Raw genomic sequence first — 25,131 nt, 5'->3', positions numbered from 1 at the left:
AATATAATATAACGACAACTTAACACATTACTAAATTAACATTTTTATAATATTTTGACTCTTAATTAAATTTGAATATGACATCAGCAAAGTTATAGTTTCTTTTTTAAACTATAGAAAATAAAGGAAATATATTATCCCGACAATATGGATTTTTAAAGTTAACTAATTTGTAAAAATATACCATTGGAAATATATTCAAATATTTAGTTAATTCCAAAAAAATTTAAATGGCAACAGTGCCAGGCAAACGTCAACTTCGGAGATTTTTAAATGTCAAAGAAAGAAACAAAATAAACATGATTTTTTTTTGAATCAAATATATTTAAATTAAGAGTAATAAAATGTGAAATGTAGGATATTTTTAAAAACTGGACAAGGTGTTAGGCGAAAATCCGTGGTATCAGATGCTAGTTTATCGTACTGGTGTGGTGTGCTTTTGAAATGGTGTCATGTCGCTGTGTTGGAAGGCAAACTGTGAAAATACAACAAGGCTTTGCGTACGAGATCCGGTCGTACGTTGTACAGGGGATGAGTGCTGGCCTGAAATAATAAATCCCATTATTTCTCAGACTGTTCGCGTGTGGACCCACTTTACCAATTCATTCCTGAATGAGCTCAAGACATGCTTCTGGTCGAGAAAATGTTGAGCTATGGACAGGCCGCTTATCGAGTAACAGCTGTGATATATATCACGTGGTTTTCCAGGTTTGTCCACCAGCCCACCCTGATGGTTCTGGCAACATATCAATATATATTCTTGTAAAGCCCCCTCGTTAAACAAATGACCACTCGGCGTTATGCCCTCTACAAAATACAATTCAAAATTGATTTCTTTTTGTAGTACCATAGCACGATACCTTTCATCAACAATGTGTATAATAAGGGAAAAGCGCCTCCTTGCCAGAAGGAATAACAACTATCTACTAACTTATTTGTTCTTCCTTGGAAACCGCCTTCCAGGCCCATTTGTTTCTGAACTAACCACCTCTAAGGGGAATTTAGTTAATAACCAACTTTAACATCCTTTACACATACCAAGAGGGCTTGATTATCACACATATGACCCTTATTGAGGATGACCAAAGCAGCCAAACCACAAAATGCATAACCTCCATGAGCTTCCAATCCCGGACAACCGGCAAATCCGCCCTCATACGTCTGACAACTGAAAGAAAGCCTTAACTGTATAACCATAACAATACATTCCTCAACTAACCTTATTATCCATTCGGCAGTGTTATTTACAAGTTCTTTAGTAAGGACTCCAGTCAGGCTGGCTACAGATAATGCACAATAGGCTCCCCTTATATCTACCTCCCCGCCAACATGCATAGCAAAAGATCCATCGGGTTGCTTTACACTTTGCAAAAATTCAAACAGTTTCTGCCTGAAATGTCTCAATGCTATAAGTAGAAATTGAAAGCACCCTCCTTTATATGATTACCTATTGATGACTTTAAGAGCCATATCGGTTCCTAAAATAACAAGGGCGTTCACAGCCGCGTAAGTCGGAGCCAAATGGGGGTACTGTCCTGGGCCGCCGCCAAAACCGCCGTTCGGACTCTGACATCTAGAAAAATAATCAAAAGAAGCTTTATTAAACACCCTGACGGTTACTTACTTAGCTAAGAAATTTGCAATTCTATTTTTGTAACTATCCTCAAGTTTAACCCCCAATAAAGATAAGGGATGCAGTATCCAGTAACACAGCCACGGCCGACTAGCGTCCAAAGTCTACAAAATAGTTTTTAGTAAATAAATCAATATTTTTACATAACCCAAGTCAGTCAAACCTCATAAGAAGATGGTAAATATGCCAGGCTATCTGATAAAAACTTCTTATGTTGCTCTTTGAATATATGTGGCAAGTTCTCATTTACTCTCAGACAATTATGAAGCTCTTCGAATTTTTTGAAAACCAACTTTTCCACGGTTATCTGCGATACAAATCTATGCAATCACTGTATTCTCTAATAATAAAAATGATACCTGATCTTCTGTCGTTTTATTTAAACAACTATCCGGGTGCGTTAGGTATTTCTTAATTTCATTTATATTTCTTAGTTGCAAAATCGTTTCCATTATTTGTTAAAATACAAAAATTTAAATAATACAACAGATTTGGACCAACATAACCAAACTCTTTTTCTCTTGTATTGCTGTCAATTAGATTAGGATTGTTTGAAGTATCGTAAAAACCTATTATATTACTATTAATAAAAAATTCTAGCTTTAATGACTTAAACATAATTGAACAAAAAAATAATATATAACCCATCAATAAAAGAGTATATTCTTTTCTGAAACGTTTTGGCTTTTTATATAGATGGATATCATAAAATAAAAGGAAAGAGTTCAAAAAACTCGTATGCCTGTATTTCTATGAGTACAATAAGCAAGTTTATAAATTAATTAATAGATCTAGACACCTCCATTGTGCCAAAATTACTATAATTACATAAAATAACAAACAACAAAATATACAAGGGTAAAATATACATTATCCATTAGGTAATATTTTTTTATTACAATAATATATCTTTTATGTCCAATACTATTGTAAGTAAAGTAAATATTAATATTTGCAAACCCAGTCGATACTGTCGACATCCCTAATTCGGCGCGTTTCACGTTGACGTTTTGTCTATTAAAAAAAAAGACAAACAGTAAGGGATAGTAAGGGTCCAATCCCTTGAAAAATGAGTAGCTATAAAGTTAAATTGGAAATATTTTCTGTGAGGCTATGCTTCTAATAATGTTTCATAGAAATAGTATGAACGGGTCATTGAGTAAGATGTATTACGGTGTTTACAGTTGGACGTTTGGTGATAGCAAGACTTAATTGGTTAAGAGAGATTAGGGTATCAGGGTTCAGTATATTTATTAAGGAAAAAAAATTTGCAGTTCAGTTAATGTTCTCTGCTGTTGAATCAGTTGATCTGCTATAATGGATTATACGTACGCCTCAAGCAGCGGTTCCGGGGATGTCAATTTGAACGTAAGTAAACTATAGTGGAAACTTTAATACGTATCGTTCGTAGTTGGGTCCGGGAAGGAAAAAAACATAAAAAATTTATCTTATGACCTTACGCTATTATCTCCACCTTTTACATTTGAAATATTTAATTTGCATGTTTGTTATTTGTACGCCAGGCCCCCACTGATGAAATTATCGCTAATGTTAAGTACTATTTATGATAGAAATGTGATGTGTTACGTGTAGAGTAGATTAGTAGTGCCAAAGGCACTGGCACGATGCCGGTTTTAGAATTAATGAACTCTTTGAATGTAAGTAGTAGTTTTGGACTCACCGTATTTGTTTAAAACCATTTTCCAGGACACCGAAGACTTGGTGGACGATCCTCTGTGCAACCCAGAGAAGCCCTTGAGGATAACCTTCGAGGAAATAACGTCGGCTGCCTATAAAATAAGGACGGGAATAAAGAACACACCATGCGAGGTAATATTTAGTATTGGAGATTAGTTTGATATTATTGTGTATTTTTTAACAATCAGAAATCCCACCTGTCCGATCTGACTGGCATGGACCTGTACCTGAAGAAGGACTTTCAGCAGCACACTGGAAGGTAATAATTCTTAGTTGAGTTTATAATTTATTGTCATGAAAATAAACAAGTTATTGCATAGTATATACATATTTGCTCCCATGCTGACATTTTTTTTTCGAAAGTTTTAAAGAACGCGGAGCAAGATACGCGATGCTCATGCTGAACGAGGATGAGAGGAAGAGGGGCGTCGTCGCCGCCTCACTGGGCAATCACGCGCAAGCCGTATGCTACCATGGTTACCTGTTGAATATACCCGTAACCGTCGTCATGCCGCTGATCGCTCCCATCATGAAGATCCAGAAATGTCGCGAGTACAAGGCCAACGTGATCATCGAGGGCAGAGACATGGCCGAGGCCAAGAAGGTGGCTTGTAAACTGTCCAAGGAGCGGAAGCTGACGTACATCAACGGTTATGACCACCCGCACATCATCGCGGGACAGGGTACCATGGCTCTGGAGATCATGGAGCAGGTGTCCGATATCGACGCCATCGTGGTACCCACGGGGGGTGGGGGACTCCTGGCGGGGATCTCTGTGGCGGTGAAGATGTTACATCCCAACATCAAAATAATCGTAAGTGGAATTTTTTTTTTAATTTAACTAAATACTTGTGCAGTAATCATTCAACAAGGAATGCAAGTTCACCAAAAAAATATAAGAAATAATATCGAGACAATTGTTATGAGATCCAGTTATTTAAAGTATACGTCGTTGAAATATCCGTCCCATTCGCCAAGTTTAGTTCCCTCTGACTATGACTATTATTTGGTGAACAATTTAGTCTTGATATTTTTAATTTTCAGTATTCTACTAGCACAAACCATTTGTGATGCTAGTATCGATTTATATGCAAATTTTTTAGCGATATTATTATTTATTAAAAAAATTTTGCTACCTCACGTAGTTCATCGGCATTAAGTTTTTCAGAACGCCTGTTTTGATATAAACTAGACCACAATTAAGAACAAAAATTTAAAACTATATTTTTTCTAATACCGTAACCTAGCAGCGTAAAAGAACAATCTGATTGGCCGCTGAACCAATGTTTTGCTTACGGTTGCCTATATGAACGATTTCAGCGAGCCGTTTGAATGTCATGCTCAAAAATATTTTAAAAAATCAAAACGATAGGATATTATTCTTCAAAGCTCATAAAAATTTAAAATTACACATGTAACCGATCTAAATCTACCATTTACATCTTTTAGACCTAAAATCGGTTATAATAAAGGTAAATAAACCCTTTTATATATAATTTTTTAAATATACATATCTATACATATTAATTTTAATATGCTTTGCAAAATAATGTCTTAAAACTATTTTTTTTATTAAGAGAAAGATTTTGTTTTTACCAACTCTTGTCCTTAAATATCGTATTTATGTTATATCCAATATTATAAGCATAATAAGTTTTGTTATGTATTCATTTCGGATCAGACAGGAAAAACAAAGGTTTTCTTCGGGCTTGAGCCAAAAGTCGGGAAAGTATTGTTATTGAAATAAAATATCGATGTTTTGCTCGATGGATATGTATGTCTACGTATTTTTTTTGTAGGGTGTGGAGTCCGAAAGATGTTCCAGTTACTCTCAGGCCATGCAAAACAATTGTCCAACATTCACTCCTATCGAGGGCACGTTGGCTGACGGTTTAGCCGTGCCTGAGGTGGGTTTCAACGCTTGGGAAACGTCGAAGAATCTCATCGATAAACTGGTAAGAATTATCTGAATTAATCGTCAAGTTTTTTTACCCGAATCCTTTACTACAGGTGGTGGTCAAAGAGGAGTCCATCGCCCTTGCGATCCTAAGGTTCATAGAGAACGAAAAGTGCGTGGTCGAGGGTGCGGGAGCCTGCGGTCTGGCGGCTATCTTGGACGGACAACTGGACGAGTTAAAGGGCAAAAGGTAAGTTTTCAGTGCAAAGTGATTGTTTAGGTGCTCAGCTCTAGTTTCAGGGTGGTTCTGATTTTGAGCGGCGGTAACATCGACACGACCATTCTTGGACGCTGCTTGGAAAGAGGTCTCGCGGCTGATGGGCGACTTGTGAAGTGCAAAGTGACCGTAAGCGACAGGCCAGGCGGTATATCCGAACTGTGCAAGCTCTTCGGTTCGATCGGTGTGTCCATCAAGGACGTCATTCACGAGAGGGCTTGGGTCACATCTGATGTCTTCAGCGTTGAGGTAAGGTCTAGATAACTCTAACTAAGAATGTTCTTACATGATATTCCAACAGGTCAAAGTAGTATGTGAAACCAGAGACTACAACCACAGTATGGAGCTGCGGGAACTGCTCTGTTCCAAATACAAGATTGTGAAATTCGAAAACTTCCCCCCGTGCAACCGAAACTAAACTCCCGACGCTACTACCTGAAGAATTTTTTGAAAAAACACCACACCATAGTTACAAAATGTAATTCCTCTTTACCAATATTCAGTCTCAAGATCTCATACCTTAGTTCCGAGGATAAGAGGAGGATGAAATGAAGTGCAATCAAAGTTAACTCCAACATATGAAACAAAAAAAATACACACACCATAGTTTTAATAAGTCATTCCTTTGTTCCAAGAACAAGATGACTGAATGAACAACAATCAAAGCTGGCTATGTCATAAGAAATGATAACAAAATAAACTGCTATATAACACTTTATTTTAATAATATAATATATGATAATAAAAAATTAACAAGCTCTTTTTATTGTGTATTTCCCGCTACGTCCTCCATGAAATTCGCCAAGTTAATATCCCTCTTTGTCAGTCCATTGCTGTCGTGCGTGCTTAACGTGATATTCACCTTGTTATAGACATTAAACCATTCGGGATGGTGGTTCATCTTGTCGGCCTTGATAGCCACCCTGGTCATGAAACCGAAGGCCTCGTTGAAGTCTTTGAACAAATATTCCTTGTAGATTGCGTCGCGATCATCCTGTACCTTCCAGCCTTTTTGCAATAAAGCATTTAAAATAGTTCTACGTTCTTCGCTAGTCAGTTTATCGGCCTAAAAATATTATTACAATCAATGAGGTTATCAAGTAATAGGGGCACGCTCAAGGTTAATATTAAAGAAATAATATGTTATAAATAGTTGAGCAAAACATCGCCTGTTTGATCTCTTTTAATTACTTGTTGCTCTATATCAGAAAAATCAATATTTTATCTCAATATGTCACATAAAATAATTTACGAGGTTGATCTAGTTAAAAACCACAAAATTAGTAATCGTCTTACCATTTTTGCGTTAGTTACAGCGAACTGGGTACCGCTCAAGGACAGTGAACGAGTACTGGTACGGGAAAAACAGCGAAAGTGAAAGCTTTCGCTTGCTATAGCGCGAGACGCATGCCTCAAAACAACGTTGACAACCATCGTTTTTTCTACATTCGGTTAATATATGGGATAATAAGGAATTTTTAAAAAACCAACATTAAAATATATCCACCCCCCGCTCACCTAAAACTAAATTGTAAATATAAGTATTAGGTTATGTCTTTGTTTACAATGCCAAATTAATGAAAAGAAGAGTTTGACGTTTCTACACGTGTTTTTGTTGTATATCCATAACAATTGAAAAATATATAAAAAAATGACTAATAAAAAGACAACTGAGACAGTTATAAAAATGGAGGATATTTTAAATAAAACAAACCCGGAAAGTAACGAATCAAGCAAAAACGAGAACGTTTTAAAAAAGTAAGTAAAGCACAGGTAACCATAGAGGTTAGTTCTAACATTGTAGCGATTTTAGGAAACAAAAAAAAGACGGCGTAATAAAAGGCCAACCGAGGTCCGGCCGTTTCTGGAAGTCCGAGCGTAAGAAATTCTCATCGGTAGTAAAATCGAAAGGATTGAAAAGCACGTTGGAACGCCGTAAGGCGCAGAAGGAGAAATTTCAGCGAATCAAGGAGGCCTCGGATCAATTGAAGGCCGAGAAAAAGGAACAAGAAGAGGCGCGGAAGCAGAGAAGGCGCGAAAACTTGCAGAGACAAGAAGAAAACAGAAAAAAATCCGAGGTGGTGCAGGTAGTAACCAACACCAAGAAATTGAAGAGGATGAAGAAGAAACAGTTGAGGTTTATCGAGAAGAGGGACACCACGGTTGTACAGAAATAATTCCAGGGCGCTTTTGAGTGTATATATATTAAGGCTAAGTTTATTAATTAAAAGAAAAACTAGTTTTACAGTGAGAAAAAGTGTTTTATTTTGAGACAATTACATTCGAAATACTCCGAACTCGGTTTTTTCCATTTCCTTGTTCAGTGCTGCTGCTAAACTGAGACCCAGTACTTTCCTGGTGTCTTTCGGGTCGATCACTCCGTCATCCCATAATCTGAAAGGTAAGAGTGACCGTTAAATGAGTGCTTATTGTCGAGATACCATGTACCTGGCAGTGCTGAAATATGGAGAGCTTTCTAGATCGAATTTTTCTCTGATGGGTTTTTCGAATTGTTCTTTCTGTTCTTGGGTCCAGTTTTTGTTGTTGCTGGCGACTTGGGAGAGGACACCGGCGGCCTGAGCACCTCCCATGACCGATATTTTGGCGTTGGGCCACATGTACAAGAATCTGGGTGAGTAGGCCCTGCCGCACATACCTGGACATGTGGTTTTTGTTAATTTTCTTGATGATTATTGCATATGGATCCTGTACCGTAATTTCCAGCGCCATAAGATCCTCCGATTATCACAGTTATCTTGGGTACTTGAGCACAGGCAACGGCAGTGACTAGTTTGGCTCCATTTTTAGCTATACCGCCCGTTTCCGCTTGTCTGCCGACCATAAAACCAGTGATGTTCTGCAGGAATATCAGGGGGATTCCTCTCTGACAACATAACTGTACGAAATGGGCTCCTTTCAATGCGCTTTCGGAGAATAATACCCCATTGTTTCCTATCACACCTACAGTCTTGCCATAGAGTTTCGCGAAACCGCAAACCAGCGTTTCGCCGTACTTCTTCTTGAATTCGTCGAATCTGGAAGCGTCGAAGATCCTGGCGATGATCTCTCGCACGTCGAAAGGTTTCATGATATCATCGTCGATTATCCCGTAGAGTTCTTCGGCTTCGTAGGCGGGAGGCTCGAAGCTCTCGCCGAAGCGGTTCTTGGGACGTCTGTTGAGGTTCCCGACTATAGCCCGGGCTATTTTGATGGCGTGATGATCGTTGACCGCATAGTGATCGGTTACCCCGGAGGTGGAACAATGCAGATCGGCCCCACCTAAGTCTTCGGCTGAAACCTACCTGGGGCTTGATGAAGTCAATACTGGATATAACAGGTCAATTGAAAAGTCCCCGGCTTGCCATAGTAAAACACATTTTTTTGGCAAAATTAGTTTTTTTATTCAACATAATTCCCTTCAAGGGTGATGTACTGATTATAGCGACCCTCAAACTTTTCGATACCATTTTTGTAGTACGATATATTCTTTGCTTCAAAATAGACTCAGTTTCGGGGATGACCTCTTCATTCGACGAAAATTTCTTACCAGCGAGCAGTCTTTTGAGATCTGAGAACAGGAAATAGTCGCTGAGGGGCAGATCTGGAGGATACGGTGGATGAGGAAGCACTTGTGACACGGTGCATTGTCTTGGTGAAGCAGCACTTTCTTTTTCTTCAAATACAGCCGTTTTTGGCGATTTAGACCTTCACACGGTCCAATAACGATATGTATTAGTCGATTAGTTGATGGTCATCTATGTGTCAGGCCGGGGACTTTTCAATCGACCTGTTATATTAAGCAGTTCGATAAGTTCTATCGTAGAAAATACTTTAAAAAATGTTTTAATATGCTGACCTATCCCTCTTTATTCAACACAAAACTAGTATAGTACTTCAGACAGTTATAGTTTATAACGTTATTTTTCTTTAATTATTTTAAATATATCAGTATTTTGTTGTCAGGGTCAAAAGAAACGAAAACTTAAATTTAGTTGCGGCAACGTTGTATTATGCATTTTGATAATGCCCATTAGCTGTTTTGTTATTTTTTATAATTTTCATCGAATTTTCAAACCCCTATATAAGAAATTAATAAGAATGTGAAAGGGCAACCAAATAATTGGCAAAAAATGCATATAAAAGGGCAGTATCAGCGCCATCTGTTATCTAACGGTTAAAACTTATCGAACAACCTGTGGTCAACACTTATAGTACCTGTTCGCCTGTTGCTGCCCGGACTAACGGTGGACCGGCCAAGAATATGGTTCCCTGCTTTCTGACTATGACCGATTCGTCAGCCATGGCTGGGACGTATGCTCCACCGGCTGTACACGGTCCCATCACCACTGCTATCTAAATATTCCCGTGATATGTATCAGCTTCCCTTATCTGAGCAAAATAAACCGAACCTGCGCTATCCCCTGTGAAGACATGACAGCCTGGTTGTAAAAGATCCTACCAAAATGATCTCGATCTGGAAAGACATCCGCCTGATGGGGCAGATTAGCCCCGCCACTGTCAACCAAATAAACGCAGGGCAGATTGTTCTGTTGCGCTATTTCCTGTGCTCGGACGTGTTTCTTCACTGTGATCGGGTAGTAAGTACCGCCCTTGACCGTGGCATCGTTGGCTACGACCACGCATTCTTGTCTAAAAAAACACTATAATAATAACAGATGTGGTTTGATAAAAACTCGATGAACTAACCCCTTAATCCTTCCTATACCCGTTATAATACTAGCCGAATTTATACTGGTGTCATACATATCATTCGCGGCCAGAGCCGATAATTCTAAGAAGGCCGTGTTTGGGTCCAGAAGCAAATCAATCCGGTCTCGCACAAACAGTTTTCCCTTCTTTCGGTGTCGTTCCATGGATTTCTCGCCACCGCCCATCAAGACTGTCGATGTTTTTTTGTTCAAGGTTTGCACTAATCTTGACATACAGCCATGGTTTTCCTAACAAAAACTCATTAACATTACTCGAAAAAAGTTTTACCCATATTTATATTACCACGTATTTTTCGGATTGTAATTCAATCTTGCTTTTTATAACATCTCCGGAGTATTTTCTGATAAAAAGCTTTAAAAATGCCCGTTTATTCGATATAACATTGTGTTTGAACAACATGATTATAACTAAATTGCCTTCAAACAGTTGCGTTGTTGTTTCTTAATTTCTTATCATAAATTACTATTACGACATGTTTTTTTTAGCCATCATTACCAGCACTACTTGGCAAGTAAAAATATAAACAAAAATATTTAAATTAATTCAATATAGGTAAAATAACTCCCAAAAAATTATAAATTAAAATTATTTTAATATTATCCTCAACAGCAGGCAACCAATTATAGTTATTTATGTTGTTACTAGGAAACAAACAATTGTCAGTTAATATTCGTTTATGTCTGTTGAAGATGTCGACACGAAGTTTATTCTCTGCATCAAAACTGATAAAATATTCAAACAGTCCGTTATTTAAGAGGACTATGAGTGAAAATCACGGCGGGGAACCCGGAGGGGTAAATATAAAAAGGAATCTGGTTATTAAAAGTGTCAAAACTCATTTCTAGAATTTGCCGTTCAAGAAATGTATTGGAAGCCCCAACAGGATGATGTTTTTTTCGATTATATTTTTCGGAACAGGTTTATGGGTACCCTGTGTTGCATATGTTTATATAATGCACAAATGATTTAGGTGTTTTAAGTTAATTCCGTCGTTCTATTGGCAATGTTGATTTTTGACGTATGTCAGTTACAATTTTTTGACATTGATTAGGTCACATTTTCCTAGAAACTGTTTTAGGATATTTTCGAGTTTTGTACAAAATTTTCAGTGATTTATCAAAATGATCGGAAGAAGCAGCTTGTTCGCCAGAAGGGCCATTACCAACTTCATCAGGCACCACGGAGATGGTGGAGTTCCCGGAGGTGTACGTATTACATAATTATGTTGGATTTTGTTCTCATACAAAGTACCTTCATTTGTATTAACATATTAACTTTTAATAACAGAATTTACCTTTCGGCATCGATAACCGTTACAAGTTGTCCGCCTATTTCATTTTGTTCTTTGGGTCCGGGCTGGGAGCTCCATTCCTCATCCTCAGACATCAACTTGTCAAGGGTTAAGAGCATTAAGTCAACTCTGAAAGGGTGAGTTTATTAGTTTCAATCTTAAAATAATAATTATAGCGGTTTATTTCTTTACAGGTGTGTAGTTGTATAGTTAATTATTTCTTTCCGATTATTTTTAAATAATTTAAAAAATAAATAAAAAATAAGTAGTTCGTTTGTATTATTTTACCCATTAAACTAATTTAATGTTCTATCATATTTGTTAATAAGCTTTATTGGAATTTATAAAAAAGTCAGCATTGAGAGGTACAAAATTTAATTGTCATAACAGTATCGACACATTAATAAGTACAAGCAAGAGTATTCTCTTTCAATCTTATTTTAGGGAAATACAATAGATCTCTTATTGACAAGTTGTATAGTTAATTATTTATTTTCTATTATTTTAAAATACAGTAATAAGAATAAGCGAAGCTGTTTTTCAATATGTTTCTTAATGATATGAGATAATGAAATAAAATAGTTGTAATATTATGACGAAGACAACTTTTACTGTTCTCAAGAAAACCACTGAACAGGTACAAGATTTTATTGTTTTGCAATATTTATTGAGCCATGTATTCAAAGATACGAGTGTTATAATTTCTTAAATTATTTTAAGAAGTTACACACGAGTTTTTTGTTTATATTTATCTGGGTGGGGTAATTATTTTCTGCTGATTATTACCTAAAAATATAGCATGATTTAAACTGTAGTGCTCATAATAGGGAACAAAAAGTTGTGATGTTATGGTGGAAGAATTTAATTTATAATAACACGCAATGTATATGCAACCGAATAATCACGATTCGAAAAGCGTCTATTTTAAAATAAATTTGACGCGCCAGATTATTTCTCCCCCCCACGGAGGCGCGTTTTTCTCGGCAATTTACCAATTGAGCTGTCCTTTCGACTTAAATTGTCATTTCCGTGTTAGAAAATAAAACTGGATAATTCCCGAAGAGGTTTTCGTGCTTAGAGCGTTGAGAAATGGCCAGTCATCAGACCCAAGGCATCCAGCAGTTGCTGACGGCGGAGAAAAGGGCGGCCGAGAAAGTCGCGGAGGCCCGCAAACGTAAGTGGCATGTTTAATTTTTAAATTTAACTCGATCCCGACTTCCTTCTGTCCCGTCATTTGGCGACAGGACGCTGTCAGTTGATTTTAGTGAAATTCGCGTACGTTGTATAGAAAAAAACTTGTCTGGTGGCTCAATGTTTATTTTTAAACGAGTGGAGAACCCTGTTGGAATTAAATTTTCATTAATAACGACGATGCACTTTTAGTCCTGTGCTAAATTGGTATTTATAGAGTCCCGCGTGACCTCATGTTGTGATCTAATCCAGCAACTCGGCTCAATTTTCGTTTTTCTTTTAATTGAGACGCTGGCAATTAAAATTCTTCCCGAAATGTGTGTCGCGTTTGTTTGGTTGTCTAACATTGGTTCTTATAAAAATATTTCTGTTTATCTTTTTCGTGCACAATTCCTAACAATTATTATATCATATTTACAGAAAATTATTATAGAAAACAATGCAGAAAGCACATTAGTAAACATGTGTAAATAATTGAAACAACTAATTTTTATAAAGCAGATCTGACATAAAGATATCTGTCAATGTCAAACGTAGTAGTTCTGTGGTTAAAAAATAAACCAACAGAGGGCCTAAATATTTTGACTGTTATTTTGCTGGATCCATTTTTTTTTTCTTTACCTAAAATTTTTAATGTATGGCGATATTTTGCTTTTATTTTTTTGTTTCATTATAATCGACGTCTTGGTCGAGGCAATAGTGTTGGATCGTTGAAGTAACATATTTAACTCAAGATAATAGAGTAGGTCGTGATAATCATGATATTTTTTCATTATACATCTAATATTGTTATAGCTATTTTTGGTGTTTCCTATTCCTTAAAACACATAATAAGTCTTGATGAAGCAACCTGGGTCACTGAAAGCAGGATTTCATCGAGTAAAGTCGAGCACTGAATATTTTTAACGGATATCTGTTTTTAGGTAAAGTTAAGCGGATCAAGCAGGCTAGGGATGAAGCCCAGGCAGAGATCGAGGCTTACCGTAATGAAAGGGAACGTCAATTTCGCGAGTATGAAACCCGTCACATGGGCTCCAAGGAAGACGTGGCAGCCAAAATTGATAAAGACACCGAGGTATATCTGAGAAGCATGGACAAGTTGGTTGCCGATAATAAAGATCAGGTAGGCGTGACTACTTTCGTGTTGGATTTAATAACAGAGGTAACACAGGCTATTTATCCACAGGTTATCGACGATTTGATCAGTCTGGTGGTTGATGTGACCCCGGAAGTTCACAGGAATTACTTCATAATGCGAAACTTCCACAAAATATAGGAGAACGCCCTTACAGTGTATTAACGATTGCATTTTAATTAATTGTAGTTTCTTTTTCAACTCCACAAACATTGGATTTAAAATAAATAGCTGTACCATTATTTTAGTATAATTTTAATTAATTATTCATAGTTTTCTACATCATATTTTCTTGTTCAAAAGTTATAACTAGCGGACTTAGCTTTTTGTGACGGTCGCTTTACGCCAAAAAATATATGGGTGGTTTTTATTTGATAATTATTTAATTAAGTATGTTTGGTTTCATAATTATTAGTTTGTAATGTAAACCTTCCAAGATGGAAACTCAAACTCGTTGCAATTTCAAAAATGTGTTTTTTTTTATTCAATATACTCCACATACACTGTTCTTAGTTATCTAGGTTCATCTAGATAATTCGTTTTTTCGATAGGATTTGAACTAAATTGAAGGCCCATGTTTTTTTACTAATTAAGAAATATGCGGTTGCATAACCTTTCGGGTATTTCGCGATCGAAATCTCCAAAGGCGGATGTTTGTTGACATTATTATATACTTTTGTTTTTTTCGACTTGTTTAGATCGTATTAGGCCAGGTCAGTAACCCAAATCAGCTAAACATTCGCTTCCTGCGTCCTTCGAAAACCAGTTACTACAGGAACCCGCCGAATCTCTCTATCTCGCACAATAAAACGAAGGCGTTTTTTTTTGGGTTTTATTTATTGGAACAGTCGAATTTTATTTACAAACGTCTATATAAAAATTTGTCTTTTACGAATCTAATGAACACGCGAGTAGAGAAGGAAGATGGCGCCCGGGATGCCTCACATGAAGATCTTTTTCATGAGCAGGTACATGTGCTGGTCCACCTCGAAACTGTGTAAGTTGTTGGCGTCACCCTGTAATCTCATCAGCAATCCTCCGAACGACACATAGGCAGCACTGTAAACAGAAACGAAACAAAATTAAAACAAGGTTTTTGCAAACATCATTATAACTATAGCTATTTTAGATATGATTCACCATGACCAAATGAATAACTCAAAAGGTCTAGATTTTGTACATGTTATTTCTCTATATATGATATTGCTTGTTCATAATAATAAATATCTTCATTTTTTTCGACTCTATATTAGGTATCGTTGAAATATTAACAATTTACTAAAAAAATATATAAAAAAATCACACGTTCTTAAGTTCGGCGAATACGCCAGTCGCTCCGGAAGAAAACCTACAGTGTTATTGAATGCTTAAAAACTGGTTGGTTGACTGCGGTCGCTTTAACGATACACACGAAGGGAGTATGGATAGTGGTCGTGAATATCAGACACAACCAGCTAACCACACTGCCACCGTATACATCGATATAGAACATCAATTCCTTCAAACGTATGTGTTCCTGTTCCTAGATCGGGCGCTTGCCTGGCAGGAAAGAATCCTTGACCTCTCTAGACTTAGAAACCGCTTTTTCCTTAGCGTCTAATAAAAAGTTCGCCACCTCTATGCCGGAACATTGTTGGAATTATTTATGATTTTTTCAGAGATTTGTCCAAGTTTTCTCTATAAGTTTATATGCGATATTAATTAATTCGATTTTAATAAGAAAAATATAGAGTGGTCTGTCGAATTTACTTTAAATTCGCAAAACAGACGGACCTAAATCTACGTACGTTCTCAGAGTCTTTTTCTTTGAACTGCTAAAGGAATTTTTAGTGATGGAATATAATTTAAATAAAACTCATATATAACCAACTCGAAGCCAAATATTATTTATTATTTGAAATTGATACTTTTGTTGCGTTCAGTGGTAAAGGTGATGGAACGATCCTCCTACTGTTGCGATAGCCGCGGGTTCGAATCCTGCTCGGGCAATGGTCGTAAATTTATGTTTGTGATTGTTAAAAATTTGTGAATGTTCTAGGCAAGAGTGTACAATCCGACAAAGGAAAATGATCCCAGTCACGCCAGTAACCAGGCCGGGTAAGACCTCTTAGAGTTTCTGGTTCCTCTAAGAGTCTTCTGGGATGATTTCTAAAGTTGGTCACTCGCCCGTCTGTAGGCTTAATGCTGAGGACAGTGGTTCGGAGAATACGTTAAACTTTAGACCCAGTCCAGATAAACCCATAGTTGGTAAAAGGAGACTTTAAAATACATAAAAAAATATTCAATCGGCTTCAATTTTAAAGAACCATGGAAGGACGATGCTTGCTATATCTAAACCATGTTATGTTATATAATTTTGATGATGTCCCCGGTGTTCACATTTCTGTTAGTTAACCAAGTTAAGGTCAAAAACTAAAATTCTGATTTTGGCGACGATTAGTTGGCCTCCCGTTACTAAAGGGACACATCTAAAGATGATGGTGGTTTTGTTATCAGTCATATGACATTATCGAACAAAAATAACCTACAAAAGTAACGATATATATTTTTATTGATACATTTTCTTCTTGTACATTACTAAAACATCAATTAAACATTTCAAATAATATATAATACTAAACTATAATAACTTAACAGCTAATAACGATACTGAGAGAGAAAGAACGTAAATAATAATGACAACTGGGCAATTTGGCAACGTCGAAAGCAGACGGTGACATGTCGGACTGTCGTACCAGATAGTGCATTTACAGATTACTAATGCGCATGTGCCAATGCACCCCTGGCACGGGGCCCGACACGTCAACGGGTTTGAGCGTGTGTGGCGGCCGGCGGCGGAGGGGGAAGGGAGAACGATACGCTCCCTCGCGGCCAACATCGAAAGCTAACGCCATAACCTAAAAAGTGACGGGCATGGATCAGTTCGGGGGGGTATATTAGCGAGAAACGAAAGCCACACGGGGGTCCGGGGAGGGACGCGCGGACAGGGAACAAAGCCGGGAACGTATGGAGGACCGTCCAGAGGCCGCCCGATAATTATAAGCGGGGCCGACGTAACCTCAATCGGGCGCGGGTTACGTAAACACGGCGGAAGGACGCAGGAACGAATGACGGGAACTGGCCTGGTGTCCTTAATGATGATTAGGCCGTCGTTTTATGTAACAATTAGTTTCGACAGGCCCCGACTAAAAATAATTTTTTGGTAGCACTCCAAAAAAAGCGACGAGTTTTTTTTACATAACCACATTTTAAGGACACAGGCACACGCAACAATTAGCGACAAGAACAAAACACACATACAGACACAGGGAGACAAACGGGGAGCAAACAAACAGGCCGGGGGGCTTGACGATTTTGTTACAGAGGTCCGAAGATAAGTCGCAGCGTGCGGGGTAAAAAAAAAACAAAACAAAAACATGCACAATCCGCAGGGGGCACACACCACTCGAAAACTCGTCGTCGATACGTCCCGTTCGACATGCGAGAGGGACTGAATCACTTTCGCGGAGAATCAGAGGCGGCCGGGATAGAAGCGACATGATCGAACGAACAGCTGAGCATCGCGGAGCGAGCCCAAAATAAAAGCGGGAGAACGCGGACCGGTGCATATACGACGGCGGGTATTATGCAAAACGAGCGTCCCGGCGAGCGTTGCCAGCGCGACGTTGCCAAATCGGGCACAGCTGATTCCGGAGATGGGATCGAAATTACGATGGTTTGGTTCGTATTTTTATTTTATCGTACCCGATATTTCATCGAAATGCTGCATTAAAAGAAAGTATACAGTTTAATGATAAATATGCGGAAAATTATCCAAAAAAAACAACCCACCCATATATCTTTTGGCGTAAAGTGACCGTCACAAGGAGGTAAGTCCGCTAGTTAGAAGTTTTGAACAAGAAAATATGATGTAGAAAACTGAATTATTAATTCCTTGAATTAAAATTGCAGCAAAAAATTTAAAAAACAACAAAAAATCTTTTTTGGTAAAATTAGTGTTTTAATTATATAGATTATAGTGACGATTTTGTAGTACGATTAGTCCCTTGCTTCAAAATAGACCTCAGTTTCGGCGATCATCTCTTCATTCGACGAAAATTTCTTCCCAGCGAGCATTCTTTTGAGATCTGAGAACAGGAAATGGTCGCTGGGGGCCAGATCTGGAGAATACGGTGGATGAGGAAGCAATTCGAAGCCCAATTCATGGATTTTTGACACGGTGCATTGTCTTGGTGAAGCTGCACCTTCTTTTTCTTCAAATGCGACCGTTTTGTCAAAAGTGAGATCGCGCGACACCCACTTTACACAGAGCTAGCTTTCTCATACCCAAATATTCGTGAATGACATGATGTACACGTTCAGTTGATATCTATAGAGTGTCTGCTATTTCATTCAATTTCAATTTACGGTCATTCAAAATCATTTTGTCGATTTTTTAATGTTTTCGTCGGTAACAACCTCTTTTGGGCGTCCACTGCGTTCACCGTCTTCGGTGCTCATATTACCACGTCTAAACTTAGCATACCAATCCTTGATGGTTGATCTTCCTGGGACAGTGTCCGAAAACTCGGCATTAAGCCAAGTTTTTGCTTCAACTGTATTTTTTCCTTTTAAAAAGCAATATTTTATCAACATGATGCTTCAGTCAAAATGCTATAATTCACAAACTAATGATCCCATAGCTGTCAAATTTATACACGCAACTTTTGTGGATTAGGGCTAACTAAAAAACATGGATTTAATTCTAGTAGCGCCATCTATTTGTCAGGTCGAGGACCTTTCAATTGACCTGTTCGCTAGATAAGAGTAATAAATATATGACTACAGATAAGCTACTCTTTAGTAAATGTAATTGTGTAATGACATGTTTTAGTATTAAATCTGTTGCAAATAATATAATCATTAACAATGATTAAGTCAGAACATAAAGAAGAATTCAGTTAAAACATAACAGTTCATTAATTTGTTTTATTGTCCCGCAAGAATAAGTGGAAACTTGTAGATTATACCTACAGGAAAAATGCATTCTGTCCTATTTACTTCGATTTTTGAAGAAAAACAGCCAAATTCTCCGTTTCCTAATATCGCCGGACAAAACCGACGACGTGACAACGTGGCCGTTGCATTTTTCCGGTATCATCTGTCCGGTGCCAAAGTGGATCACATGTTGGAAGATGCACCGGCGATTTTTTACCAATTAAAAATATTCCCGTATTGCGTAACCATCTGTGCAGTGTGTACATCCTTGACTTTATACCTGCGACTATTTTTTTTGCGCGTGTGTATATGTAACGTCCATGGGGCGCGAGAATTCGCGATACGCAAATAAAGTTGGCGACAGTGCAGCGCCGCGCTACCGTGGAACCCCGGTAGATGGCGACAGGGATCGGACGGGCGCTTCGTCATCGAGGTAACAAACGGGGACCTCTCGCGGTCTCCGAAATATAAAGATATACAATGAGAATTTAAATGGACGTAGCCCTAACCATGTTGACTGCGCCTCTCAGCCACCAAGGGGACGCAGATATAAAAAGAGGAAAAATTAGCAGACTTCTTTTCTGAACCAAGCGACAAAATCGCAAGTTTCGTTTCATTCTTTTTGAAGTTTAGCAGGAAATCATAGGTTATATTTGCTTTTTATCTATTTTCGTGCATAACTTTAAGGAAATTTGTTGTTATAATATTATTTTCGTAAGAATTAAAGTACAAAAGGATGAAACAGAACAAAATAATATACGCATTAAATGTACCATAATGTTAAAATAAATATTTGATAGCAGTATTTTTGTTTAATTATATTATTTAGATTATAATTTTGTTGTATGTCAAAGCCAGCCCGAACTAAAACACAGAGTTGCTGCGGCAACATCATCATCAATTCGGATGACGTGAGTTCACTGTCTCCGGGTTTGTAACGAGATACTCACCTGAAGGATGACTCCGGACCTGCTGCCGAGGCGAAGATGGCGATGGGAAGAAACTGAGATACCACCAGCTGTGTTCACTGTCACCAATAAGCAGTAAACACAGAGTGGTCCCCAATTCCGCCCCATCCGGGATTCTCAGCTCGATGGGACCTGACGCGTCCGCGTATATTTACGAGTCGGAGGAGAGAAATTAAATATGGTTTATTTTTAACGGGACATTAGATAATATCGGGCTGGCAAGGAAGTATTTTCGGTTTCGATCGAACTTGGTTAATTAATCTACATAATTTGAGAATTTTGTAAGTTTTTATCCGTAGGTCTTTGTGCAAAATGCGGTGTAATATTACTATGCCCATCTGATGCCTTATGGCTTCATCCGCAAAAACTAGGTTATAGATAGACATGCTATGGTAGCCAAATTTAGATTTTCTTTCGAGATACCTCGTATGTTCACGTTCTTTTCAGATCAGATATCAATAATTCTTCTTCGATCAACAATTTTATCAAGATTATATGTCTTTATTTTTGAGGAACATATAGCAAGCATATGGAAAATTACGAAAAGGAAAAACCAACGCAAAAACCATTACCAGAAAACTGTCGTTGTATCCGTGTCTATTGTCCGAAAAGATCCACAAAAGAGAAACAAATAATAATAGCGTGGAGAAATGTCTGGACCATATGGTGGATGCGATAAATTTGTCATTATTTGTCATTTTTAATATGCTGATGAAACCTACCTACCGGTAGAGACAAACAACACCAAAACGTCAACGCCACGTACAAAAACAGCCCAACACTCCGGCGGTTGCACTCGCCATTTCGCAAGGTCCCACCCCTCCAAAAACCACCCCCCGCCCGGGGGGGACAGGGCGGTTGTTACGATCCACGAACCCTTCGCTCTTGAACGTGTGAAGGACAAGGTCACGCACGTGTGAGTCCCACGGCCCGTTGGTCGATCGATAGGCGGCTTCGGGAACGCGACGTTGCCAAATCGGTCCGTTTCTCCCTCGATATCCGACTCGTAAAAAATAACCTACATTACAGTACCAACGTGTACGCCGTCCAACCAACGTGCCCGAAAAAGCCTGCTCTTGGATAAAAAGGAACACTAGGATGAAAATAGAGTGACTATCGTATTCATTACATAAAGTGGCTGGTAAATTAAAATCTGGGGAAGGATAGTTGAAACTCAGAGTCCCAATGTAAGCAAGATGGAATGATTACTGAAGAACTACAGAAATTTACGTGTAGTGATAGGACCAAGATGTGTTCTCAAATATATTTTGATGCTAAAAACAGAAAGTATATTAGGAGAAAACGAAAATAAAAAAAAAACATCATGAAAATCAAAATAATACATCTAATTATTTAAAATAACTGAAGCCTCACCATACACCATAATTTATAAGTATAAATCATGTCAAAAAGCACACAGAACGACTTTATCCAATTTTTGGCTATAATTCACATTGTCTTGTTAGATGGTGAGTTCCAAGAGTTTTCTTTCGACAAATCTGGACTTTTGGTGAAATCTGAAGAGTTCATAACCGATCAGAACACAAGCCAACTCAAGCCGGATTTTCAATATAATCAACTAAATGAAGCACAGTGTGGAAACCCTGCAGTAGTAAATAATAAAGAAATCTAAGTAGATAGATATATGTAACAGGATGCAATTTCATTATATATAATAGCAGATTGTACGGAGAAGAAGGAACTGAGATACCACTTCCAATGATAGAAGTAACCATCAACGTATATGCAACATATAAATATTGTATATATACTGAGACAAATACAATAAATTAAAATATATTTGATCATTATTTTTATTCGTGAGATAGGAAAACTTTTAAATTTACGACTTTAATAAACGACCTTTATTTTGTTACCTACTTTGGGATGAATCCAAGAGATAACAGAAAGTAAACATAACAGACCTACACCATTTAGTGTTATCACCATCACTTTTCCTCAAATAAATTTCTACTGTCTTATATTAACCTATCTTGATACGTTTTAATGGCTACTTTGCGATAATACCACTTTTTGTAGTAAAAAAAAAAGATAACCGATACACTCACAGGCGACTAGATGGTTCCATGGCTGCTTCGTCGCCCTCGATACGGTACACCTTGCCGGACATGACGTACTCGAAGCTGTCGGCGCGGGAACCCTCCGTGTCCAGGCCCTGCGGGTTCCAGTCGCCGCTATCCGGGTATCCGTCCTCGCGCAGTGTCGTGGCCAGGACTAAACGAAATTTGTCACCTGGAAGACAAAATTATCGATGACAAATATTAAATATACGAAATTATCGATGAAATAAATACGGAGGCCGATAAATAGATTTTAATTTAACATTGTCGAGACAAGATATAGGGTAGTTTTCTCGGATATAACGACTATAACTGATTGATTACCCAATCAGCGTCGTGGTAATTGAATTTCGGACAACATCATAGTGTCACTATCTAACAAAACATCTAGTTCAGTGGATAATTAAGTTAGCGATTTATGGAATGTAACACACGATTATATGTAACTAACCTCATTATCCGGTTTTAATTTCTATACGTTATTTTTATTGTAGTTTTTGATGACGTATAGTTAGGAACATACATAATACTTAAAATTATACAGAAATGCTAATTATATGGTTTCTATAGCGTGATAAGCGAACAATATAAATTAATAACATTAGAAATATGGATAATATATAAATGAATAAGAATCTATAACATCAAATAAAGACTCCAGGCAAACTTCCCTCAACAACAGATAAAACACAACAACGTAGAGTAAAAAAAATGTAAAAAATGTAACAAAAATCGAAAATAGCTTACAGATCCTTCGCCAAAATGTCACAATAATCTTTGTACATACATATTCAGTTTACCAGAGCAAGAAAAAAAACAAGTACCGGTCATAACGAAACAATAATCACAAACTCTCCAATTCTGATATTAAAAAGTTAAGTCAAAAGCTTTTGTTTTAAAAAATAAAGGACCGAATAAAATCCTCCGCCAAAATGTAACAAAAATTATAATAATTAAAATTCTCCCGATAAAAACTAAATAAGTGTCAACAAATTGTTTTGAATATAAATATTTATATTTAATTAAAAATTATATTGTACAGATAGATAACTTGGCTCAACATTAAGACGCATTAACTGTTCATAAGTTCCAGCTATCATTTTTTCCCAAGACTTTAGGAAAGTTGGGAGAAGAAAGCTCAAGAAACACATACCATTGCTCGAATCTTGTTTCATAGTCCTATGTATCGAAAAGAATATGTTATTTACACTTCAATACCCTGTCAGAATCACATGAATCTAGTTCGAAACATTATCTCAAAGCAAAGTCGCCACCGGATCGAATTCAACAGATGCAGTCGCGAAAACAAATGAAAATATTGACAATTTCGCAGGGCCATCAACCAAAGCCACCTGGGACGCACACAATCACTACGTAGTTTCGGCAGGATCCTGAAATTTCCACGAAAAAAAGCGCGATCGCTCGACGACGTTAATTGTTACTGTTCTATTTATAGATCCATGCTAACTGCGACCTTGACAATGGCGGAAAGCTCTAACACGAACCAAAATAGAACGCCGCAATACAATGGGAACGAAAAAAACTGACTAATTTCGCAGGAAAAAAGTCGTCGCTGTCGATCGGGTGGTATCACGACCCCGGATAAACAAAAGAAAACAGTTGAAAATCGTCGACGGGAGCGTATCCGCCAAAACGCGGTTAAACATTTATGTAAACATAATTAAGCTTTTTGGAATATGTGATTTTGCGACCTATATATTTTGACGTTTTTACACAAAAATAGTAAAAAATAATAATCAATAAATAATATAATTAAAAAATTAGTTCGTCGCGGCTCCTCCGCCAAAATGTAATAGTTCATCACGTTTATTAAAATGTTCATTTTATCACACATAAATTCTCCTATAAAAAACATAATACAACAAATGTGTAAGACGGATGGATAAACAAACGAAAAGAAAGAAAACGGCAAAAAGTACCGACCGACTCCTCCACCAAAACGTAACAATTTTAACCCAAAACAAACGAAACCAGCTGGAAACCAAGTTCCTCCGCCGAAACGCCGTAAAACGTAACGAAGTCACAGATAATTAGATAACCGGAGATCCCCGCGCCACCAATACGACGACGACGACGGCCACACGGAGGTGCCGAAAACAAAAGACGGTGGGGGAGCAGCATCTGCGGATCCTCCGCGTTCAAGTTCAAGGCCGAGCCGGCCGGCGTCACCCGGCAACCGACGAAGGAAGGAACGAGGAGCACCATAGGCGTCGCCATGGCGACCTTGACTCTACCCTTAGGCCCCCGAATGCAAGCGAGAGCGCTCGGCCGTCGTCAGCTGGTCGGCAAGGGCCCACGGACCCTCGTCCCGCCCCAGAGACGTCATCGGGCATCGGCTCCGCCCAGACGGCGCGGCGAGCACCGTCATTGGCGGCGTGAGCGTGACGCCGGTCGCTCGGAGGGAGGAGCTTGATGGAGGCGGGTACCCCTTCGCCGCGCGGTTACAGAGCCGTGACCGAGCAACTGATAGGGCCGAATTTGATAAATTTAACTTTTCATTCAATAGGTATCGATTGTTTTATATATAGTTACATGTATAAACATCGGCATATATATATATATATATATATATATATATATATATATATATATATATATATATATATATATATATATATATATATATATATATATATATATATATATATATATATATATATATATATATATATTCTATTGTCTAAATCGATCGATCGAGTAAAAACAACAAAAAATCTAGAATATTTAGATTCTTAATGGTTTAACATACATTGGTTTTAAAATATGAAAGAACAGTGGTAAGTGCAGCATGTAAGGTTACACGTAAGGCTAACAGCAACGATATTATTAATTAACGTTATTAATTTTAATTAATTTTTTAATTAATATTAGCTAACGTAACCACCATAGACCGTCAGCTGTTAAGTTTATAACAAATCATTTTCAACGACACCAAAAGGAATCAAAATATGCCAAAATGTATCCCCGAAATAGCAGAATAGAGAAATAGCGAAATTTTATTTTATTCTAAATGTTTTAAATCAAGTAAGTAAGTAAATCAAGGTATTGCGCCAACTCCGAACTTCCGAAGTTATTTGTTAAATAATGTATGTTAATCTAGTAAGCCAAAGAAGTATTTAAATAATCTATCATCAACTAATACTATATTTTTATAATAATACGTATACTATACCAAACATTATTACCTATACAGTATACGGGACCATTTTTATTATGAATAAAGATTATTTA

The 25,131-nt window shown here is 37.6% G+C and overlaps 8 protein-coding genes and 1 long non-coding RNA gene across 17 annotated transcripts in view; 4 read left to right on the top strand and 5 right to left on the bottom strand.

The window, feature by feature from the left end:
- Positions 1 to 377: 377 nt before the first annotated feature.
- On the bottom strand, positions 378 to 2,161 carry Fntb (Farnesyl transferase beta subunit). 4 transcript variants are annotated; one of them, XM_076412879.1, is made up of 9 exons: positions 1,993 to 2,160; positions 1,797 to 1,940; positions 1,625 to 1,737; positions 1,448 to 1,573; positions 1,220 to 1,399; positions 1,039 to 1,168; positions 861 to 990; positions 599 to 807; positions 378 to 543 (listed from the first exon to the last, which is right to left on the bottom strand). In XM_076412879.1, exons 1-9 carry the CDS (start codon positions 2,083 to 2,085, stop codon positions 451 to 453), a joined length of 1,218 nt encoding a protein of 405 aa, XP_076268994.1. In that variant the 5' UTR covers positions 2,086 to 2,160; the 3' UTR covers positions 378 to 450. The 4 variants fall into 4 exon arrangements, with proteins under 4 accessions (XP_076268994.1, XP_076268995.1, XP_076268991.1 ...); XM_076412880.1 differs by having other exon boundaries at positions 1,220 to 1,390; positions 1,993 to 2,158; XM_076412876.1 differs by having other exon boundaries at positions 1,039 to 1,399; positions 1,993 to 2,161.
- Positions 2,162 to 2,617: 456 nt separating this feature from the next.
- Srr (Serine racemase) lies at positions 2,618 to 6,258 on the top strand. 5 transcript variants are annotated; one of them, XR_013006981.1, is made up of 10 exons: positions 2,635 to 2,848; positions 2,908 to 3,001; positions 3,341 to 3,463; positions 3,520 to 3,590; positions 3,695 to 4,145; positions 5,131 to 5,286; positions 5,342 to 5,478; positions 5,529 to 5,754; positions 5,807 to 6,058; positions 6,147 to 6,258. XR_013006981.1 is itself a non-coding variant. In XM_076412874.1 (9 exons), exons 2-9 carry the CDS (start codon positions 2,951 to 2,953, stop codon positions 5,921 to 5,923), a joined length of 1,332 nt encoding a protein of 443 aa, XP_076268989.1. In that variant the 5' UTR covers positions 2,756 to 2,848; positions 2,908 to 2,950; the 3' UTR covers positions 5,924 to 6,258. The 5 variants fall into 5 exon arrangements, 3 of the variants coding, with proteins under 3 accessions (XP_076268988.1, XP_076268989.1, XP_076268990.1); XR_013006980.1 differs by having other exon boundaries at positions 2,618 to 3,001; XM_076412874.1 differs by having other exon boundaries at positions 2,756 to 2,848; positions 5,807 to 6,258.
- On the bottom strand, positions 6,207 to 7,035 carry Pcd (pterin-4a-carbinolamine dehydratase). The gene is made up of 2 exons (XM_076412890.1): positions 6,802 to 7,035; positions 6,207 to 6,571 (listed from the first exon to the last, which is right to left on the bottom strand). The coding sequence occupies exons 1-2, from the start codon at positions 6,937 to 6,939 to the stop codon at positions 6,269 to 6,271; spliced, it is 441 nt and encodes a 146-aa protein (XP_076269005.1). The 5' UTR covers positions 6,940 to 7,035; the 3' UTR covers positions 6,207 to 6,268.
- A 49-nt stretch (positions 7,036 to 7,084) lies between these two features.
- Positions 7,085 to 7,762, top strand: LOC143201675 (coiled-coil domain-containing protein 86). Its single transcript, XM_076412888.1, has 2 exons — positions 7,085 to 7,263; positions 7,319 to 7,762. The coding sequence occupies exons 1-2, from the start codon at positions 7,157 to 7,159 to the stop codon at positions 7,680 to 7,682; spliced, it is 471 nt and encodes a 156-aa protein (XP_076269003.1). The 5' UTR covers positions 7,085 to 7,156; the 3' UTR covers positions 7,683 to 7,762.
- Positions 7,746 to 10,697, bottom strand: Mccc2 (methylcrotonyl-CoA carboxylase subunit 2). Its single transcript, XM_076412872.1, has 7 exons — positions 10,519 to 10,697; positions 10,213 to 10,463; positions 9,915 to 10,155; positions 9,721 to 9,858; positions 8,218 to 8,803; positions 7,954 to 8,161; positions 7,746 to 7,899 (listed from the first exon to the last, which is right to left on the bottom strand). Exons 1-7 carry the CDS (start codon positions 10,633 to 10,635, stop codon positions 7,782 to 7,784), a joined length of 1,659 nt encoding a protein of 552 aa, XP_076268987.1. The 5' UTR covers positions 10,636 to 10,697; the 3' UTR covers positions 7,746 to 7,781.
- A 542-nt stretch (positions 10,698 to 11,239) lies between these two features.
- Cox7c (cytochrome c oxidase subunit VIIc) lies at positions 11,240 to 11,795 on the top strand. 2 transcript variants are annotated; one of them, XM_076412897.1, is made up of 3 exons: positions 11,240 to 11,441; positions 11,524 to 11,664; positions 11,722 to 11,795. In XM_076412897.1, exons 1-2 carry the CDS (start codon positions 11,358 to 11,360, stop codon positions 11,638 to 11,640), a joined length of 201 nt encoding a protein of 66 aa, XP_076269012.1. In that variant the 5' UTR covers positions 11,240 to 11,357; the 3' UTR covers positions 11,641 to 11,664; positions 11,722 to 11,795. The 2 variants fall into 2 exon arrangements, with proteins under 2 accessions (XP_076269012.1, XP_076269013.1); XM_076412898.1 differs by having other exon boundaries at positions 11,704 to 11,795.
- A 702-nt stretch (positions 11,796 to 12,497) lies between these two features.
- Positions 12,498 to 14,095, top strand: LOC143201678 (V-type proton ATPase subunit G). The gene is made up of 3 exons (XM_076412892.1): positions 12,498 to 12,701; positions 13,642 to 13,841; positions 13,905 to 14,095. Exons 1-3 carry the CDS (start codon positions 12,617 to 12,619, stop codon positions 13,992 to 13,994), a joined length of 375 nt encoding a protein of 124 aa, XP_076269007.1. The 5' UTR covers positions 12,498 to 12,616; the 3' UTR covers positions 13,995 to 14,095.
- A 561-nt stretch (positions 14,096 to 14,656) lies between these two features.
- Positions 14,657 to 25,131, bottom strand: part of Rpb8 (DNA-directed RNA polymerases I, II, and III subunit Rpb8) — a 47,317-nt gene continuing 36,842 nt past the window's right edge. Inside the window, exons 3-4 of the mRNA XM_076412889.1 lie at positions 21,868 to 22,051; positions 14,657 to 14,912 (exon numbers count right to left, since the gene is read on the bottom strand). Coding sequence (XP_076269004.1) covers positions 14,795 to 14,912; positions 21,868 to 22,051 — 302 coding nt within the window. The 3' untranslated portion in view covers positions 14,657 to 14,794. The remainder of the gene's footprint in view (positions 14,913 to 21,867; positions 22,052 to 25,131) is intronic.
- On the bottom strand, positions 16,504 to 17,603 carry LOC143201680 (uncharacterized). The gene is made up of 2 exons (XR_013006983.1): positions 17,296 to 17,603; positions 16,504 to 16,750 (listed from the first exon to the last, which is right to left on the bottom strand). It is a non-coding gene; the product is annotated as an uncharacterized LOC143201680 (long non-coding RNA).

The sequence above is a fragment of the Rhynchophorus ferrugineus genome, unplaced genomic scaffold (assembly GCF_030347505.1).
Source record: "Rhynchophorus ferrugineus isolate W39M unplaced genomic scaffold, kcgeb_rfMv2 rfM8, whole genome shotgun sequence".
Classification (NCBI taxonomy): Eukaryota; Metazoa; Arthropoda; class Insecta; order Coleoptera; family Curculionidae; genus Rhynchophorus; species Rhynchophorus ferrugineus.
The sequence above is the reverse complement of the archived record's forward strand: the minus strand, read 5'-3'. Positions and strand labels throughout refer to the sequence as shown.